This window comes from Phascolarctos cinereus, unplaced genomic scaffold (assembly GCF_003287225.1).
Source record: "Phascolarctos cinereus isolate Bilbo 61053 unplaced genomic scaffold, phaCin_HiC Scaffold_2;HRSCAF=192, whole genome shotgun sequence".
NCBI lineage: Eukaryota > Metazoa > Chordata > Mammalia > Diprotodontia > Phascolarctidae > Phascolarctos > Phascolarctos cinereus.
In genome coordinates, this window is record NW_027555625.1 from 58,953,110 (window position 1) to 58,975,055 (window position 21,946).

Here is a 21,946-nt window from a genome sequence, read left to right on the forward strand (position 1 = left end):
GAATTCAAATCTGGCCTCAGACACATAACACTTACTGTCTGTGTGATCCTGGGTAAGTCACTTAACCCCATTGCCTAGCCAGAAAAAAAAAGAAGGATGTAGTCCTACAAAGTAACAAAAGTCATTTTCTTACGTGATTTAGCTAGCTCTAAAAACAGTTTCAAAGAGGAATCCCGAGCACTTCATGCAGTGCTTAGTGTAGCAGAAGGTACACTTAAGTCAGAAGACGGGTTTAAGCACCAAGGCCTACACCTCAGCTCCTGTGTAATCATGGGCAAGTCATTTTGTGTCTGAAGACCTGTTTCCCTATCCATAAAATGGTGACAATAATGCTCACAGTGTCTGTCTCAGAGGATTATTGTGCAGAAAGCCCTTGGTAAACTGTATAATATAATTGGGGGTTCTCCCCAACAATGAAAACAGTAACTATAATAATAGCTGCCATTCATATAGTGTTTTATGGTTTGCAAAGAGCTTGATATACATGACTTCACTCGGCAAAATCATCTTCCAAAGATAGTATAAGGGGGTGCTCTTTTGGGCATACAGGTTCTGACTGGTTTGTTACAGCATCAGCCTCTTCTTTGCAGTGACAGCTTGAATTAATCTTTTTTCCAAGTTTTACATTCCACCATGAGACTTTTGTTTTCTTGCACAAAGCATGGTCTGCCTTAGGTCATTAGCTGGAACATGGAGGACTCACTCTGTGGCAGTTCCAGGCACAAAGCCAGGGACAAATAGGGACCTTAGATGCTTTGGGATGAGGACAGGAGTGGTGGATAACTATGATGAAAGCAAAGCAGCCCTTCTTGGGTGGTAAAAAGTTTAGCAGAGTCAGAATCTGTTTTGAATCTGGCTTCCAAATGGAAAAAGAACCTCAGAGTGTTTGAGAAATTAATGTACATTGTGGGAACCTGTAGTTAAAGCTACAAACACAACCTCTCCAGGACCAGGTTCAGCTTATTTGCGATCTAAATTCTGCAAGTATTTGTATTTGCCTTTGTGGGAAGGCAGGCAGGAAGGCTGGATTTCTTAAGTGCCTACTATGTGCCACACACTGCCCTTTACAGATTATTATCTTGTTTGATACTCACAACAGCCCTGGGAAGCTGTTACTATTAGCCCTATCTGACAGTCGAAGAAACTGAGGGAGATAGGGGTTAAGTGACTTGCCCAGCTAGGAAGTGTCTGAAGCTGCATTTGAACTCAGGTCTCCATGACTCCAAGTCCAGGGCTCTTTCTATTGCCCCATCTCCTTGCCTGGTAGTGTTACAAACACTGATTTACACCCTGTTGCAAAAACAGGACCCAGTGAATGATGGGTTGCCCCCCTGCCTGGAACACTCTCCCCCCTCACATCCTCCACCTTCTTCAGATGAGAAACTCCATTTTCTCTGTCCCCCTGGCCTGGCTTGCTCTCTCTCCTCCTCTCTGCCTTCCCTGTCTTCCTTCAATAGCCAGCTAAAAATCCACCTTCCAACAGGAAGCCTTTCCTGAACCCCTCCCCCTTAATCTTTCCTTTATTATTTCCAATTTATCCTCTACTTTGCTTGTTCCTGTATAGTTGTTTACATGTTGTCTTCTCCATTACACTGTGAGCTCCTTGAGGGCAGGGACAATCTTTCTTTGTGTCTCAGCACTTAGCTTAGTGCCTAGAACACAATAGGTGCTTAATAAATGCTTACTGACCGCTTTCCTTCAATCCTCAGTTCAAAGAGTCCTTTCCCAGGTACCCTTTCTCTCCCTCTACCCTGCCACTGATAGTTTCTTCTGAGATTATTTTCCATTCACCCTGTCCATATCTACTAGGTACATGGTTGTTTGCATATGGGCTCCTCAGTTAGAATGTGAGCTCCTCAAGGGCAGAAGCTGTGTTTTTGCCTTTCTTGGTATCCTCAAATCTTAGCACCATGACTTACCCATAGTAAGCGTTTAATAAATGCTTGTTGACTGCCTTGAAGAGGAATTTTGGTGAAGAGGAATGTGAGTGAAAGCTGTTCCTTACCTCCTTCCAGAAGATAAAGAGGGTTCCACTGATGATAATGACAGCAGATAATAGAATTTTCGCAATGAGTGCTTTACTGAGAATCGTGTCTTTCACACTCCTAGGGGGATGTTTTAGGGCATCTTTGTCAACTGGTTCCACTCCCAAACTATTCAAAACAAAATGCAATACTTTGAAATGCCACCCAACAAAAGGAAACACAGAACGTTGATTCATGTATGAAACACTTATTATGCGCCTACTCTTCACATCAGTGGGCCAGGAGCTGGGAGTGATGCAAGGTGCAAGGCCACCACCAGTCTTCCCCTTAAGGACTTTACTGCAAACTGGAAGGGTTCGAGGCGTCGTGGTATCTTGTCTCACACATTGGTCAGAGGTCGGTAGACCTGAGTTCGTAGTTTGGTGTGAGTAGGAAACTTAGAGACCGATTGGGCCAAAACCTTCGTTTTAATGCTGGGGAAACTGAGGTCTGTTGAGAGTCTGTTGGGACCTTGGGCAAATCTCTTGGCCTAGAATTCAGGAGTGGGGAACCTGCAGCCTCAAGGCCACATGTGACCCTTTAGGTCCTCAAGTGTGGCCCTTTAACTTAGTCCAAACTTCATAGAACAAATCCCCTTAACAAAAGGATTTGTTCTGTAAAACTTGAATTCTGTCACAAGGCCACATCCAAGGACCTAGAGGGCCACACGTGGCCTCGAGGCCACAGGTTCTCCACCCCTGGCCTAGGTGATCCCTAACTTATCCTATGACTTTATTCATAAAAACGGAAAGATCTTTTCACCTTTGAGCTGGTGGGCCGTCCATGATAATGTTGATCCAAAGAATCTGCATTGCATTGAGAGGGTTGGGTAAGTTAAACAGGGTGGACAGAGTAATCAGGCTTAAAGCGGAAATGCTCCTAGGAAACAAAACCAGCAGAGAGTGGCAAGGTACAGAGAGCTACTTTCATGGAGGGGAAAGAAAAAAGGACAATTTTTACCTGACGTGCATACAAGTCTGTACTCACGTGCTGAGCTGAAACCGTACAAAATTTTTTATGTTATAAAAAATTCCTTTTCCTTCCTCTACTGCATTCCTGAAAGAATAAGAGAGAGCAAATGGACAAGATGCTTTGTACCTCTGATGCATTTACCATGTGAAACTTTGCATTGTAGCTATGTATGTTGACGCCTTTATCCCTCTACCAGACTGTAAACTTCACAAGGCAAGGATTGAGTCTTATCATAGTTTTGCTATCTCCCAAAGCACCCAACATAGTGCTTTCCTGGAGTCAGGAAGACTTGCAGTCCAATCCTGCCTCAGACACTTACTAGCTGGGTAACTCTGGGCAAGTCAGTTCACCTCTGCCTACCTCAGTTTCCTTTTGTAAAATGGGAATAATAATAGCATCTACTTCACAGGGTTGTTGTGAGGATCAAATGAAATAATATATAAAGTGCTTTGTAAACCTCAAAGCACTATATACATCATGATGATGGTGATGATGATGAAGATGACTACAGTTATGACTATGACTATGGAGCCAGGAGATGGAAGGAGGCCAAGGTCACCAGACTGCAAAATATGTAGAGGGGAGTATGGTATAAGAAGACTGGAAAGGGAGGAAGAAGGCAGGTAATAGAGGGCTTTAAAAGCCCCGAACAGAAATTAGGTATTGGATCCTAGAGGTAATAGGGAGCCACTGGAGTTTACTGAATTTGTGGGGTGGGGTGATGTGGTCAGACCTCCATTTTCAGGATCACTCTGATAGTGGAGTGGAGGATGGACTGGAGTGGGGTGCATTGGAGTGATAATGGGCCTGACTCCTGGTATAGCTCCTGATTGTCACCTAGAAGCCCAGAATGGGAAGTGACCTCAGAAACCTCACCCCAAACCCTGAACCCAAGTGTTCTTAAAGTGGGGGTTGTTGCCTGCCCTTTTGTCATGGGTCTATGGTTCCCAGCCCTAGTTAGACTATAAACACCTTGATGTCCACAAGCAGCAAGTGTCTCCTTTATTTTAAAGTCTCCCCTGGTAGCTAGGAGTGGTGCCTAATGTCTAAGAATCCCTATTCAAAGATGGAAATGTTGGCTTCCTTTTGCCCCTAGTGAAGGTTTATTAAAGACCCAATGGGGAAGGAAGGGAAAGCTGAGGGGATTATGCTAAGCACCTTGGCCTTTGGAAGGATTTTTGTAAAAATCTTTTTAAAATTCAGTCACATCATTAATGAGAATAAAGATGCCTAATTTTTAGAATTAAAACACAAATGAAGTAGGATATGTTCATTGAATCGTGCAGGTATAGCCTCACTTGGTACAACAGCATTACAAAATTCTGGGGTTTCTAACTGGAGAGAACTTTCAAGATGACCTGGTTCAACCCTGCTTTTTTATAGCAGAGAAAACAGGTTCAGGGAAGGGAAAGGACTTGCCCAGGCCTAAGCTGGTTAGCAGAGTCTGGAACAAAGCCCAGGGCCCTTGATGACAAATGCAGCACAATTTCCATTGACACCAGTCTGCAGCTGAGGCAGTTTTGGAGAGTTGTGTATGAATGTGCTCCTGCAAATATTTATTAGGCAGGTGCTTGGTGCAGTGGATGGAGTGCCAGGCCTGGAGTCAGAAAGCCTCATCTTCCTGAGTTTAAATCTGGCCTCAGACATTTATTAGCTGTGTGTCTCTGGGCAAGTCACTTAACCCTGTGTTGCAAAATGAGCTGGAAAAGGAAATGGCAAACCACTCCAGTGTCTTTGCCAGGACAACCCCAAATGGGGCCATGAAGAGTCAGACATTACTGAAATGACTGAACGACAAAAATAGAGGTAAGATACTCTTGTAGGTGCTATAGAGGATACAAACCACATCTTACATGAAGTTTTTTATTTAGAAGATTCTCACGTTAAATTACATTGCAAAACAAAACATCACCCTCTAGTTTAACTTTCGTGAGTTAAGATTTTTATATATCAGAATTGCTTATTAATACAGCATATCCATATAACTGAATGTGCAGGTCAATCTAGTTAACTATGCATTCACTCTACCTGTAGACCCCAAGCACCGCTGAGTGTGTATATCAAGTGTCAACAGTATATGATACAAGGCAGTTTGTGAAAACTTAGCCCATCTCTGCCACTTGAAACCTCTCTTAACATGATCCTTGGTGTCTGAGCCACTTGGCTACATCGGAGCTGAGAACTGGTCAGTGTAATGAGGCCAGTGCCGAGTTGGGTATTTTTAGTGCCTCCCTGGGGAAGAGGTTCTATCCTGGAGCCACGCAGAGGAAACACCAATCCCCCAAAACGTGTTTCAGATTCAATATCTGTATCTGTGGTTAGATGTTTTTAACTGTCTCAATAGTAACCAACTCTGGATCCGCTCTTAGAGATCCTGCTTTTTTTTCTGAAAGTTTAAAGATTTGGGATCTAATTTCATGCTTGCACATAGTGAATCTCATGCAAATGATAATAAATTGTGACATGTTACAAGTGCTTTGCAGTGTTTTTTTTTTTACAGCCTTTGTGTTCTTTTTATTCTTTGGCCACATTTTAGAGGCTGAAAAGTTGTAAGAAAAGAAACAATGGACTTGGAGTCAGAAGAACACTTAGATCTTAGATTTTAGTAACTTCTCTGTGCCTTAATTTCCTCATCAGCAAAACGGGGATAACTGCCTACGTTAGAGGGTGACTATGGAGACAGTGTTTTATGGACTGAAATATGCTATGAAATGTGAGTTTTTATTATTACCATTTCTCACAAGTATTATGGAAAGTAGGCATGACAACTGGTATTCTCTCCATTCTACAGATGAGGAAATTGAGGCTCAGATGCAATGATTTGTCTAAAGTCAAATGGCTAGTTAGTAGCGGAGCCAGAACTCCCAGACAATCATCTTTTTACATCAGAGAAAAAGCATCTATGTGAATCAAACGCATTTTTGTTGTTAACTGAGAACCTTTGAAAAGCAACTCACATTATAGTGGAGAAGTCGTCATCTATTAATATCATATTGGCAGCTTCTTTACTGACATCTGTTCCTGCTTGCCCCATGGCAATTCCAATGTCAGCAGACTTCAGTGCTACTGCATCGTTGACACCGTCCCCTGTCATCCCCACGATAGCACCAGATTCCTGCAGCGCCTTGGGAAAGACAGAGGGCAATCAACACTAATTCCCACACTCTGAACTTGCATACTTTTTGGTTCTTGGCAATCTAAACCTGCTAGTGTAAAAAAAAAATACCGTGTACTTGACAGTAGAGAAATTGTCCATTTGTGATGAAATTGTCACCATTAACCTTTTTTTTTCCATCATCAAATGAATTGTAATATCTGCTTTGTGGAATAAACTGCCCAAAGACTTACTAACAGTGTCTCAAAGTTTTATGCTTTCATCATACAGCTCTCATCCTCTTTACAACCTAGTAGGTACTTCTCATAAACTGCCATGGCTGAAAAACATAATCTCCCTGAAATCAACATGGTAGCCACCTGTCTGCTGAATTGATTGTGCACTATTTTGTATTTTGATAATCAGTGTATGTGGCATATCCCCCAGTAGACTCTAAGCTACATGAAAGCAGGCACTGTATTCATTATAATCTCACCTAACCTAATGAAATGTTCTGCCCATAGTAAGTATTTCCCAACCCTGTATTTGATTCCAGTTCCTGGTTCAGGGCATACCTTTATTATTTTGAGTTTGTGCTTTGGGCTTGTCCTGAAAAATATTGACACCTGAATAACAAAAGGGGGAAAAAGAGAGAGAGGCATAACTCTGAAAACAAGTCCCAGTTGCAGGCAACTTCCCCCTCTGCTCCTTCCTCACCCCCTCCTATCCCTACATACACATCCACCGAAAAAGGGTTATTACCTTTCTGACGTTGGCTGAGAGCTCAGACTTCTCCATGTTCTCCACTTCTTCTCCTGACATGGCTTTTAAGTTCCCATTGCACAGGCCAATGTTTCTGCCTTTAAACGAAAGCCTGTCTAAATGATATGATCTAAAAGTACTCTCCAAAGTCTGGCCCTGTCAAGAGTTTGGGAGTCTTTCCTTCTGCTTTTCCCTAGCTCCTCTCTCCTTCCCTCCCTCAGTCTCTACATCCAATGTAAAAATTCTGAAATAAAGCCCAGCTGATTAACAGGCTGTCAATGGAAGACAGAATAGGACCAACCACTCTAGGAATAACAACTTATAGAGTCATCTATGTTAAATAGATATTAATATATTAATAAATATGTTAATAGACATCCATGTGAAAAATATCTTTTGGAAAGCACATGAGCCATTCAGTTATTACTCATGACCATCTTTCCAGTGCCCTGAATGTGACCCTCCAGAAAGTCACAGAATCACAGACTATTAGACCTGGAATAGGCCTTACACATCTCCTCATCTTAGCAGAGGCCACACTGGTTTGAAGGACAAAGCCCTTTAATAGAAGTCAGAAAATATTCAGTACCTTGCTACAGAGTTTCTGAAACTAGAATAGTTTGTTATCTTTGGGCCCTGGGTTTTTTTTTTCATTCTGAAGAAAAAGAAGGATGTTTTCATTCCCCATATGGTGATGTCTTGGAAATTCATGATCTGTTGGGCTTAATTTTGGAGACTGGGGGAGTAACATTGCCTGTCTGAGGACATAAATACACTCCAAGATTGAGGCCCTGGACCAGGTCTCCCAGAATCTTCAAGATCTCAGAGGAAAGGCACACATGCCTAAGAAGGACACAAAATACAAATAACAGATCCCTATTTCTAATGCTGCTGGAGGTACACAAGGAAGCAAATGCACTTTGGGTCATAGTAAGAGCCATGCGATGCAGCATCACACACACTTGAGGATACAGTTTCACTTGTAGCATGATTGACTCTACAAAATGGGAAGGTTCTTAAATTATAGGAGTTTACAGCATGACTCAAATCAATCATTTTTACCCTAAGCCATAGTGAAATTATGTTGTAAAGGAGACTGGTGCCTTAAGATAGGTGCTTGACTCCAAAGGTTCCTTCTGATTCTATGAGTCCATGAAAACCCCTGGGGTGGACTGTTCCCATGACGAAGATATTAAACTCTTCGAAGGTTCCTAAAGGCTGGCTATTTCCTCAGTATCCCATAAGAGTGAATTTGCTTGATATGGTCACTCCACAGCATCTTCTTTTACAGCAGATCGCTGTAAAAGGTAGGGTTACTCTGCTGAGTTCTTTCAGGAGTGTCTCAAGCACCCAAACCAACATTTTTCAGGGCTACTAAAAAGGGATTTGTTTTCTTGCTAAGATGGTGCTCTGTGTTCTTCAGGACGAGAAGCCCAACACCACTGGTTTGTTACCTATAGCCAGAGCAGTTTCCAGGGCGTCCCCCGTTATCATTTTTACAGACACGCCTGACTCAGTAAGGACCTGCACAGCTTCTTTGACTCCCGCTCTTGGAGGATCGATTATTCCAACGAGGCCTAAGAATGTGAGCTTACCTAGCTCTGGGCCTGAAGCAAGAGCCAGCACTAATACAAGAAAGGAGGAGAAAAAAAAGGCAGTTGACAGTGAGTTTCCATAATGTTCAGGAAACACTGATACCTTAGGTTGTTTCAGATTGTAAGCTCCATGAAGGCAAGGACTGTGTTCTTTCTATTTTTGTATGTGTCCCCTCCCCCCTTGCCATGGCCTAGCACAATGCTCTGCATACTGTATGTACTTAAATATTTGTTGAATGAATATGCTATGTAATAGATGATGTAAAGAGAGTTGGTACTCAGGTTTACTCTCTGTACTCCATTTTCATGCTCAAAAAGCATCAAAATTGTAGTCAAAGGACTTGAGTATGAATGCTGGCTGTATTACTTATTTACCTGAGTGGCCTTTAACCTCTCTGGGCCTCAGTTTCCTTAGGTGTAAAATGAGGTGGTTGGACCAGATCATCTCCAAGGCCCCTTTTGGCTCTAGGCTTATGACTCTAATGAACCTTCTCTCTTCTACCAGCACTTACACTGGGGGCTCTGCCAAGAAACCTATTCAGAATCACTCGAATAACAGTAGCATCCCTACCCGGATGTTGGGAGTGCCTTAGTTCTCCTACCATTTGCTTGTCTTTGCTCACAGCTCCTCCATGTCTGGAATGTCTTCCCTGATCCTCTTTACCCATCCTACCTTGAGAAAGTGTTGCACAGTGGTAAGGGCATGGACTTGGAGGCATGAACTCCTGAGTTCAAATCCCAGCTCCAAAGTTTACTAATTGTGTGACCATGTCACTATATCTTCTGGCTCTGTTTCTTCAAACTGTAAAATGAACCCAATATGTACCCATAATATCGATCTCATTATGGCTATTATAAGGATCAGATGAAAATGATTGTCTTCTATTACCCGTCCTTTAGAACCAAGCTCAAGTCCATTGTGGAACTTTTTCTGATCACCCACTCTTTCCTTCTCCCAACTCCTGAGCAGTTATTATTTATCTATGCTATTGACTGGCATTATTGCCCTTGAAAATAATTAATATTAATTAATTGATTAATATTAATATTAGTTGCCTATGTATATACATATGTATTACATATCACTATATTATCATCTCTATGAAGGTAGGGGCTGTATCCCCCACAAGCACTCAGTCTTGCACATAGGAATTCAAACACAGTGGACTGATTAAATGATTCTTGGCATTCCTTTTAATTTCAAAGCTAGAAATAGAGCTTTCAGTGTATTTTTAAAAGCCCAACTAAGTGTCACCTCCCCTCCATAAATCTTTCCCCAATCTTACCCCTCTAAGTTTCTGATGTAATTATAGCTACTGGGAGAGGTATCTTCTCTCCCAACTAGACCGTAAGCTCTTTAAGGGCAAGGAATGTGTCATGCTGGATATAAGCTTGTATTCCTGGCACAGTGCTCTCTCTGTCTACTACAAGTGCTTAATAAGTGATTATTGAAGGCAGCTCTGAATTAATACCATGTTGCATGCATATTATTTATGTATGTATATGTGAGATATTTCTTTCTTTTTTTTTTTTTGGTGAGGCAATTGGTTGAGTGACTTGCCCAGGGTCACACAGCTAGTAAGTGTCAAATGTCTGGTCTGAGACCGGATTTGAACTCAGGTCCTCCTGATGCCAGGGCTCATGCTGTATCCACTGTGCCACCTAGCTGCCCCCCTCTGTGTGATATTTCTCGAGCACTTTGGTGTTTATGAAATGCTTTCCTAGCTAGCACAAATATTATCATTCCTACTTTACAGATGAAAAAATTGATGCCCAGTGACTTGACTAGAGTTGCAACAGAGACTCAGATCAAGATATTCAGGGCCAGGGCCAGTGGCTAGTTACATTAGCATATGGCATCCCACTCTGTATACTCTTGGATTTTGAAGAACCTGTGGCCTGAAGCCTTCATGGCCAGTCCATTAAGGTCTTTACACTCAGCTTCATGACTTTGCCAACTGGTTGGATTAATCCCATTCTCTTCCAGCTCTGGGATGGGGATGTGCAGCTGTGACAGGGGTCAGTCAGTATTATTGATTCATTTAGGAAACTGTTAAGTGACTTAGGCTCAACGTGGAGGGACTTGTGATGGTCATGATAATCTAGCTACTTAGGACGTGTTTAGAGTTTTGTTCAGCTCAATAAATAAGTGAGTGCCTACTATGTGCTTAGAAATGAATAATGTGCTGTGTGTTATGGGAGGAGAGAAGATACAGCCCCTGCCCTCAAGGATCTTAGTCACATGCAGGAGACAAAATGTATGCACATAGTGCAGCTATAATGTTTTTAAATCCTTGACATATCACAGTCGAGAAATCATTGAACAAATTATGCTTCATCATGTCAAATTCCTTTAGTCTAATCTTAAGAATCTTCTTAAGCAATCAATATGTCAATAAGAGTATAGATGGCATTCTATATGTCAACCAACAATTACTTATTAAGTGCCTAGTGTATGCGAGGCATAGTGATAGGTGCTAGGGATACAGATACAAAGCACAGTTCTTTGTGGTTGCATTAGAATGATTTTGGTTAAAAAACCAAATCCCAGCATAGGCAATAACTGAGCAGAATATGTGAGCTGTGGTATACTTAGCATGTAGGCAAAAACCTTTTTCCCATGGTGCAGGAAACTGGAACAAGGCAAGGCAAGAGGGGACAGCTTCTGCTTCTCCTGATGAGGGCACTATGGGCAGGTGGTGAGCCAGGAAAGGGGGATTTTTGTGATGAAGCCACCAGAGAATGTAGAGCTGGGAAAGGTCTTAGGGACCATCTAGTCCAATCCCTTCATTTTACAGAGTGGGGCACTGATGTCCAGGGTCATAGATAATTAATAATAACAATAGTTGGCATTTAGATAGCAAAGTTTGAAAGGTGTGCAAAGTGCTTCACATGTATTATCTCACTCAACTCTCACAACGATTGTGTGAAGTGAGTGCTATTATTTCCATTTTATGGTTGGGGAAACTGAGACTTAGAGAAGTTGGCTTAGTAGATGGAGCATTGACCATGTTATAATTTCAAATAATTTCAAATCCTGCTGCAGACACGTACTTATCTGTGGGACCTTGGGCAAGTCACTTGACCTTTATTAACCTCAATTTCCTCATTTATAAAACTGAAGATGAGTCCCTATCTCTCAGGATTGCTGTGAGAGAGCAGATAGAACATCTCTCTCTTTTTTTTTTAGCATTATCTATGTTTTGTTGTATTTTTATTTATTTTGTTAAACATTTACCAATGACATTTTAATCTGGTGAGGCTGTACTCCTTTTGTGCAGCATGTGACTAGCAAGTTTTACACCTCTGACTTCAGTCATCCCTACCAACTGCAGAGCAGAGAATATCTTATGGGCAAACTAAAGGGGAGAATAAAAGCTCTTACTGAAATTCAGATCTACTGTTTTTCATACAGCCATTTAATTTATCCTTGAATTTTGCCATGGGTGTGGTGGCATAGATCTGAAATACTCCTGGAGGAGGTTGAGCATGGCGGATCACTTGAGCTCAGGAGTTCTGTATGAGCTTCAATAGGGTGGAAGCCAATCGGGGTCTTCACTAAGTCCAGCACCGATATGGGAAGCCCCTAAGATGGTGGTGGGTAGTGGTAGAGAGAGGGCCCCAGGTTGTCCAAGGATTACAATTGACCCAGCTTAGAAATGGAGCAAGTCAAAGCTGCAGATAGAACATCTTAAAGTACTACATGAATATTGATGGTGAGGGTGGGATGGCCCAGAGTCTCTCTGTCTCTGTCTCTCTGTCTCTGTCTCTGTCTCTCTGTCTCTGTCTCTGTCTCTCTCTCTCTCTGTCTCTCTCTCTCTCTCTCTCTCTCTCTCTCTCTCTCACACACACACACACACACACACACACACACACACACACGGGAATTGTCTACCACAGATTTCAATCTCAGATCTACTTGTTTTAAATTCATCACTGTACATGATGCCACCTAGTTCTCTTGGAAGCAAGCAGGCTAGATGAAATGTGAATACAGATCCTTTGAGCCCAAACACAGTATTTGTGCTATACAACATACTTGGTGGTGGTGGTAGTGGCGGGGGGCACTATTAGTAAGGCAGAAAGAGCAGCTTATTTAAGAGTCACAACACCTGAGCCTGAATCCTAACCCTGCTACTTAATAGTTGTGTGACCTGGAGCCAAACTTTTGACCCTCAGTTTCCTCATCTGTAAAATGGGGAAAATAATACTTGTACACCTAGCCTCAGAGGGTTGTGGGGAGGTAGTGTGTGTAAAATGCTTCCTATATATGAAAGCGCTGTAAGCTAAGATTGTAATTAGTAATAATAATGTGAATTTTAAATATGAACAAGTAGAATATATCTTAGGTACAATGAACATTATACTTGGAAGCCCTCTTTATTAAAAAAAAAATTACTCAGAGTATGCAGAGCTAAACCACACTAAGGGGATGGGTTGGGAAGAGTTCTTTTTTTTCTTTTTTAAGGCTGTCTATTCACTTTCTTTTCCCCTTTAAGCCCCAGACAGGATGCCGGTCTGCTCTGCAGAATGAATCTAGCTTCTGAGCTGACTGTTGACAGCCTGCAAGAAAGTTGGTGCTGCAGAGATGGGCAGAATGAGGACTTAGAAGCTATGTGTGACTGACCTCGCAGACCAAGGGAGCCCATCCTCTTCTCTTCCTGCAGGCAGAAGGATTTCTGCTGGGGAGTCATCTGGAGGGGGATGCCCCCATTGTTATACATGGTGCAGTAGCGAATCACTTCTTCAAAGGCCCCCTTCATGAAGTAAACTTCTTCCTGTTCCTTGGGGAAAGAAAAACCCAACAACCCCCAAACCAATTCTTTGAGCAGCTCACAGTGCCTATCTACAAATTAAAATCAAACAAAACGAGCAACAGTAGTCTTGCTATTCTAGGACTTGCTCACCCTGACCAGTAGGTCATAGGATCAAGAATTTTAGAGTAGGAAGGGGACCCCACAGACCATCTAATTCAACTCCATTTTATAGATGACACAACCAAGGCGCAGGGTCCCCCAGCATTAGAAGCAGAGTGGGACTAGAACCCTGGACCCCTATCTCTTTTCTCTGTTACCACATCTGTAGTGGCAGGATCTTTCCCTCGCCCTCCTCCCTCAAGGAGGAGGAGGTTACTTTGTTCAGGGACTCTGGTGGGAAGGAAGACAGGCTCTCATGGTAGGAAACATGCAATGGAATGGCCTCTATTGTGCCCCTACAGTGGGTATGGAGGGATTAGATGACGGTGCAGAATTCTGAGACTGAGTTCTCAAGGGCATTAGTGCCCCTACATAATTAATAATTGCTCTGGATAACAATCTGATACTGGTTAGCCTTCAGCGGTTATTGGTATTTTTCTTACTGGATAAATAAAAACAGAATATTAGAGCTGGAAGAAATTTCAGAGACCATGTAATTCCAATCCTCTCATCTTACAGATGAGGAAACTGAGTCCCAGGAAGAAAGAGTGACTTCCCTTTAAGCCACCTAGTAGTAGAATCATGACTAGTACTCAGAGCAGACCTCCAGACTCCAAGTTTGGCATTCTTCCCACCATCTGAGATTGCTCCATGTGCAGGATAGCCTTTGTCAGGTATCTCAGCCTTCCCAATGAGTTAAAAAACTGATTAATTTAATCTTAGAGGACCCATATTAGATTTTTCAAAATGTTCACCAATCCAGACCCTTCAGTCTTCACGCCGTCATGATTCACCAGTGCCACTGAGGATTGAGTGACGTCAAAGTGCTGTTATATTGATGGATTTCCATATAGACAGTGGGCCATGAGTGGTCACTAAGGTCTCTGCTGTATTGATGGAATTCTGCTCAGTGACTGAGAAAGACTAAAAAACACTGGTTGCAAAATTCTAATTTGTTGCCCCAGTGGGTCTGTCTTGTTCCTCCACCAGATTCCTAGTCTATGCCTTGTCATGGTGTAGAAGAGACCCCAGGCTCTTGTGAGAGAACACAAATGATGGAAGGCCCTCCCCTAAGCCACAGAGGCTTCAAGTCCAGGCCCCACAGTGTATACCTTGTCCTAGGACCAGCTGAACGGAATGCAGAGGAGTTAGTTCATCAGAGCTGCCGAGACAGTCAACTGAGACGTGGAGGAGCTATACATAGTCTGCAGCGAGGCAGAGAGCGCTACCCTATGGCCATAATGAATCCATAAGGTTCTGAAGTATTATTAACATAATTGTAAAGGGTTACATAAGCCTAAGAAAATAACAGCCCATCTTCTTGTAACCTTTTATAGTTTACAAAATAATTTGCTCACAACGGTATCGTGAACTAAGTCTGGCAAGTCTTAGTCTCCTTTTATAGATGAAGAAACCAAAGATCAAAAAGGGTGTGACTTTGCCAAAGTCATACAGTAGAGATGGTGAGGCAGGCATGGCAAGAGGGAAAAAGAAAACCACCTGAAGTGTTTGGTTATACCGAAACATGAGAGGGAAACATTAAAAGATGCCCCCCAGAGCAGGAGACTGAAGTGCCCTGTCAAATGAAGTGGAAGAAGAGCTGGGAAGATCTGGCTTTACTGAATTACCCCTGAATGAAATAAAATGTTTTTTAAAATACATTTTAAAAAATAAAGACTATATTTAAAAGTATATTTTAATGAAGCCCTTTAAAAGATGATCTGTCAGTATGAAAGAAGTGTAATCTGTCAGTATGACCTCCCTGACCAGTGGAAGGCTTAAAATTGTCTTTACATCTATCTGTTGGTAAAAGTATAATCGCTCACAGGAAAATCCCAACCTCTAAAAGGTCCTTGTCTCATGTTCTGTATTCTCCTGACAGGTTGTTTTGGCCTATTTAAAAACAAAAAGCCACTCATATAAATAAAACCACAGATAAGGCATCTTCCTGATGACTAGGAGTCACGGAATCTCAGTGACATACAGACATCCTCACAGAGGAGGATACTTTTTTTTTTGGCTAGGCTATGGGGTCACACAGCTAGTAAGTGTCAAGTGTCTGAGGCTGGATTTGAACTCAGGTCCTCCTGACTCCAAGGCCAGTGCTCTATCTACTATGCCACCTAGCTGCCCCAAGGAGGATGCTTTTGCTTAAGATGTTCATAAACTCCAAAGAGGGGCAGACCTGAAGTAAAGTAGAGGCAGAATATGCATACATATACATATACATATACATATACATATACATATACATATACATATACATATACATATACATATACATATACATATACATATACATATACATATACATATACATAGGTGTGTATGTATGTGTGTGTATACACTGTATGTGTGTGTGTGTATATATATGTGTATGTATGTATGTAAGATCTTCTGACTTCTAATAGTAAACATTTTTGAATCCTTTTCTATTAGGATAGACTTGGACTGTAAGAGGTTAAGACTCATAACTGAATCATGTTAGAAAGGACCTTAGAAATCATCTCATTCAACTCTATCACTTTACAGAAGAGGAAACTGAATCCCAGAGAGGAAAGTGACTCATTCAGCCACGCAATGAGTTAGTGTCAGAACTGGCACTGGAACCTTTCCAAGGAGCTTCAGCTAACTTCAAATTGCCCATCTGTTTTTAGATGTTGGGGCTATCAAGATGTGTTACTCCTACAGACCACATGATTTCATATGGCATCTCACCAAGTCCCAAATCACTATCAATGAGATTTTTAAAAGGTGGAATCTGGAAACTAGAAGTTAGCATGGCAGAGTATAAAGAACATGGGATTTGGACTCAGGGGACCTTCATTTAAAGCTTGTCCCACCCAGCTTTTGCTACTTAATAAGTGCATGACCTTGGACACGTCCCACTGGGTATCAATTTCCTCTATAAAATGAGTTTTTGGGTTAGATTATTAGACTCTGATGTCTGTTCTAGTAGAACAATCTGCTTTTTAAAGCTCTTTCTGTCTCTCATATTGTGTGTCCTAAAAGCTCTTTCATCTCTGATATTGTATAATGTCTCTTCTAGCTCTGAATCCTGTGATGCCACAGTGGCATTTTCTCCATTATCTTATACACTGTTATTAGATGGCCCAGCCGTCAGTTTAGTCCTTTAAGATGGCACCAGGCAGTTGAATGTGGTTAAAACACCACGTTATTACTACTACAATGAGAATGTACAGCGAGACTTATAGCCTGGGTGAATTTCAGGCCTTGGGTTCAATATGTCAATTCAATCCAGTTCAACAAACACTAATTGATTTCCCACTATTTGCAAGATGTGGGATAGAAGGCTAAAAAATGGCAGGCTGCCCTCAAGATGCTTACGATCTACTAGGGAAGATAAGATATAATTAGGTATAAGATGTAACATGCAATGTAACATACAAGGTAGAATGTGATTGGGGCAAGAGATCCAGCCCTAGTGTCCTTAGCAGAATTACATTCTCCCACTGGTTATATGACCTTAATTCCTACCACTTAACTGAAATCGGCCCCCTCTCAACTGCTAAATCCAGTGGCTTTTCTCGCTCCTCATCATACTTAAACCCTCTGAAGCTCTTGAAACTGTCCACCTTCCTTTTGTCTTGAAGAATTGCTTGTCCTTGAAAGAGACACAGAATCCCATGGACTAGAATTCTGTAGGAGCTGTCAGGTCAGGAGGAATGGGAAATGCTCGAGAACAAGATTATGAAGACACCAAGGGAAATAATTCCAGTGAAGAAGAAAAATGGGAATTTTGTGAAGAGACAAAGTTACACAGGGAATATAGCATTAGATTTGGAAAGAAATGCACAGAGAAGGAAGGGAGGATGAATATTTAAATGCGGCACAGTCCTGTAAAAACAGTGTCGAGAGGGGCAGCTAGGCGGCACAGTAGATAGAGCTCCAGCCTTGGAGTCAGGAGGATCTGAGTTCAAATCCAGCCTCAGACACATGACACTTACTAGTTGTGTGACCCTGGGCAAGTCACTTAACCCCGATTGCCTCACCAAAAAGCAAAAAACAAAACAAAACAAAACAAAAAATAATAAACTAGCATTAAGAGTGCTAAAGCTAAGGCCAAAAAAAGTTAGAGACAAGGAGGGCTTTAAAAATGGAGAATAGGACGGAAGAAAGGATGGGACAATAATAACTGACAACCGAGAGAAGGAAGAGCTGCTTGAGTCTTCTCTTGCTTTTGTTTTCTCTGTCAAGAAGAATGACCTTCGCAATGGAAATGATAGAACCAAAGAGGCTAACATGAAGTTAATATCAAAGATGAATAAGAGTAACCAAGTTGCCCTTATGAATTCCAGTCTTCTGCCCAGATGAGCTACAGTATTGAAAGGACCAGAACAATGGGACCGCTGAGCTATTGTCAGAAATATCTGAATGGGCAAGGAAAACAGGACAGTTACCACCCACTTGGAGAAGGGCAAGTGCTCTAGTTTTCAAAAAAGAAGAGAACAGAGTCTACAGGTCATAAGTCAGGACCTTAACTTTGAATTCCTAAGAAAAATTATAGAAAGGGATGGTTAGTAAATATCTAGAAATGGAAGTGGTGATTCCAATGAGTAAGCAAAGTTTCATCCTAATCTGGTCATGCCAGATCAACTTTTATTTCTTTCTTTTAAAACGGGATTGATAATCTTACAAATGATAAGAACACTGTTGACATAATTTGTCTGGATTTTAGCATAGCATTGGGTAAAGTGTCTCCTATTATTTTTGAGAAGAACATGGAGAGACGTGGATTAGATGGATGATCATACACTTAGATGAATTCAGAACTGGGAGAATGGCCAGACTCTAAGAGAATTTGTTTGGGGCAGCTAGGTGGTGAAGTGGATAAAGTGCAGGGCTTGGAGTCAAGGAAGACTCACCTTCATGAGTTCAAATCTGGTCTGAGACACTTACTAGCTATGTGACCCTGGGCAAGCCACTTAATCCTGTCTGCCTCAGCTTTCTCATCTGTCAAGTGAGCTGGAGAAGGAAATCTCTGCCAAGAAAAGCCCAAAAGGGGTCACAAAGAGTTGGACATGACTGAACAACACAACAAGAGGATTTGTTAACAGTTGAATGTCAATATGGCAGGAAATCTCCAGTGGCAGGATTCATGGATCTGTTCTTGGCTCTGGGTTGCTTAACATTTTTATCAGTGACTTGAATAAAGGCACAGGTGGTGTGCTCATCAAATTTGTGGATGTACAAACCTTGGAAGGATATGTGACACAGTGGATGACAATGTCAGCACCCTAAAGGATCTTAACAGGCTAAAGCACTGGACTCAATCTAATACGAAGAACTTCAGTTGTGATACATGTAAAGTCTTGAACTTAGCAACAAAAAAAATCAACTTCAGAAGTATAAGATGGGGGAGGCATAGATAGACAGTAGTTCTGAAAAGTATCAGGGGGTTTTAAAGGACTGTAAGCACTAGATGAGCCAGGGGTATGATGTTGCAGCCAAAAAAGCTAATGTAATCTTAGGCCATGTTAGGAAGGGCATAGCTTCTAGGAGTAGGAAGGTGATAGTCCCACTGGATTCTGCCCTTATCAGACCTCATCTGGAGTTTTGTGTTTGGGTCTGGGTACCATCATTTCAAAATGGACATTGATAAACTGGACAGCTGCCCTTCATGACAATGAATGTCCTTGAGTTCATGACAGATGAGGATTGATTGGAGGAACTGGGCAGGTTTCGCCTAGAGAAAAGAAGACTTGGGGGAAATGCTAAACATCTTTAAGTATTTGAAGGGCTGTCATATGCCCAAAAGAGTATAAGCTGTAAAGTGTCAGGAAAATCTGGTCTCAGACTTAATGTCAGGAAAAACCTGCCGACAACTGGAGTTCTCCCGAGGTGGAATAGGCTGCATTAGAAGGTGGTGGGTTCTTCTTCACTGGAAGTCTTTGAGCAAGTCTGGATGACCACTGGTCAAGTAGGCCAGACTTTAGGTGGAGGTTGGACTCAATGCCTCTGAGGTCCCTGACAAGTCTCAGATTCTGTCATTCTGGTTACACAGATGCAATGCCCATTATAGAGACCAAATCAAGAATTATGGAAGCCCTCCCCTCCCTTTAGACAGTAAGCAGAGGACCAGTTCTTCCCCATCCCCACCAATTCAAATACTAAGAGGGAATGACTTTGAACAATGTCACACCCTCCTAGCCAACTTTCTCTTCTGTAGTAGCTAACAGATATATTCTAGAAACTTCATATTCATTCCTATTTATTTTCATAATTTTTAAGAAAATAGAAATTTTACCTCATTTTTAAGGCTGCATTTTACTGCCATCCACTTCTGTTCTGAGCTAAATGGGATCTCTTTTTTTCTGATGTAGGAATCTTTTATGTCATTCAAGTCCATCTAGAATAATGAAAAAATGTGGATGTTGGGGAAAAAATCAATGAAACATCACAAATTAATCTGGAGGCAAAACTCTATAAAGTGGAATTATTCATTATTCAAATCATCTGGCATGGATGAGAAGTCAAAGCATTTGGCTCCTGGAGACAGAGAGACCATTTTGTTTCTTTTCAATGCACTTAACTATTTAAGTGATTCTGGGTCTTAAAAAAGATGCTTTTTTTGGGGAAAAAAAAAAGACTTGGTCCACAGCCGTAGGTTTGTTATTCAATGGTTCCCTCTTCTAGATTTTATAATCTTTTCCTAATGGCAGAGCCTCATGGACTTGGTAATAATTTGCAGCTTTTAAAAGGCCAACCACAATAAATACTAGGAATTAAGTGTAACTTTTGGAAAGTGGGGTAGAAAAGAAGGAGGGGTGCTTTTAGAATTCTCAAGATTCAGCAATTTCCCAAAATTGTGCTTGACAGGTACTAGGCTAGATTCTATTCTAAATGTCCAAATTGAGCCTTAAAAAAAACTAATTGAGGCTGGTCAAATTTGGAATGAAGAGGGTCTGGATTAAAATCCTGGCTCCGCTACTTACTAGCTATGTGACTGTGGGCCAGTCATTTCTCTTCTAATCCTCAGTTTCCTGATTGTAAAATAAGGGAGTTACGGGAAAGGCTGTCTAAGGGACTTACGTCTCCAAATCCTAATATCTCAGGATGGTGTTTGTGATTTTTATGACCATCTCTCTTCTCTACAAAAGCACATTTTCTCTATGTGGGACCAAAAGTTGATGAGTTGACTTTGGAAAGCAGGAGTTCTAATCCTGGCTCTGTGTGAGGGCAGATACTACTGTATTTTCTTCATAGTTGCATCCCCCATCCTGACAAAGTTTCTAGTACAGTGCTGAGCACATAATACTTCAATGTTTGCTGAACAAGTGAATGGCTGAATTTCTCTAATTTGGGCAGTGTGGATTTCTAAAATAGTGTTTTGAAATGTTTGAAAGGGGTTGAATAAGTTACAAGTAGTTGTCTGTAGAAATCAGCTCTTCTAATTTCATTGGGGGTGGGCTGGGGAAGTAATGTAAGGCCCCCACCACCTCCATTTTTTCACTCCCTGAAGTATTTATTGGAAAGGTGACTGATTCTAAACTTAACTGCAATAAGGCAATAGAGAAATAAATCAGGTAGGCCAGGCAAAGGAGAAGTATTCTTCACAGTAAGCACCTTTTAATTCTCTTTCTTCATTCTCTCTCTCTCCTCTTTCCCTTATACTCTCTTCTATTTCCTTCTTTAGCCTTCATTCTTTTCCTTCCATCACTCTCTTGTCCTTCCTCCTATTCTCCTATTTCCTTTCCTCATCTCCCATTGTTCTCAGGCATAATTATTATTACTACTACTATGAATAACCCATGGAACTAATGGATGAAAGCAATACCTACAAATAATTTGTTCACTTTCAAGCAAAACACATCAGCATTAACATATCAAAGAGAAGGCTGTTGACAAATACATTAAACAACTTACTGACATTCTGAAATCCAAAGTAAATGGGAAGAACAGACTTAAAGCAATTAATACAAGTGCAATGCCAATATTAATGAACATGTCTGGAATTATAAAATGGACCATAAAAGATTGGAAAAACACCATAGCAAACACCCATACAATGTTAACAAATATAGATAAGTAAGAAATATAAAGCCCATCATCCTAGGGTAACTACAGAAAGATAAATGCTCCCAGATGCCAAAAAGGAGGAAAAGGATTGATGGACATTTTTCGAGTACCTGATGAACAGGTCAAAAACTTACTGAAATAATTTTAGATTAAGTGTTGAATGAATGGCAGAGTGATATATATTTGTTAAAACATATTTACAATAGCAATTAAGGATTAGCTCGTGGCTACTAGAAACTAAGAAGGGTTACCTTTAAGACTTAGTAATCAGTAGACTATAAAGTCTGATAGGGGTGGGGAGCCTGCAGCCTCGAGGTCACACGTAGTCCTTGGGTATGGCCTTTTGGCTGAGTCCAAGTTTTGCAGAATAAATGCTTTTATTAAGGGGATTTGTTCTGTGAAGTTTGGATTCAGTCAAAGGGCCACACCTGAGAACCTAAAGGGCCACATGTCACCTCAAGGCCACATGTTCCCCACCCCTGGACATACTGAATACCTATCAGAAGCTTGTTCTCTTTCATGGACTGATGGACAACAAATACC

General features: G+C 41.4%; 1 protein-coding gene across 1 annotated transcript in view; it reads right to left on the reverse strand.

The window, feature by feature from the left end:
* ATP2C2 (ATPase secretory pathway Ca2+ transporting 2) overlaps nt 1–21,946 on the reverse strand; it is a 112,350-nt gene that overhangs the window by 7,887 nt on the left and 82,517 nt on the right. The window contains exons 16-24 of the mRNA XM_020989260.2: nt 19,632–19,733; nt 13,075–13,231; nt 8,307–8,477; nt 6,853–6,950; nt 6,666–6,716; nt 5,954–6,120; nt 3,012–3,080; nt 2,787–2,903; nt 2,006–2,153 (exon numbers count right to left, since the gene is read on the reverse strand). Of these exons, the coding sequence (XP_020844919.1) occupies nt 2,006–2,153; nt 2,787–2,903; nt 3,012–3,080; nt 5,954–6,120; nt 6,666–6,716; nt 6,853–6,950; nt 8,307–8,477; nt 13,075–13,231; nt 19,632–19,733 (1,080 nt within the window). The remainder of the gene's footprint in view (nt 1–2,005; nt 2,154–2,786; nt 2,904–3,011; nt 3,081–5,953; nt 6,121–6,665; nt 6,717–6,852; nt 6,951–8,306; nt 8,478–13,074; nt 13,232–19,631; nt 19,734–21,946) is intronic.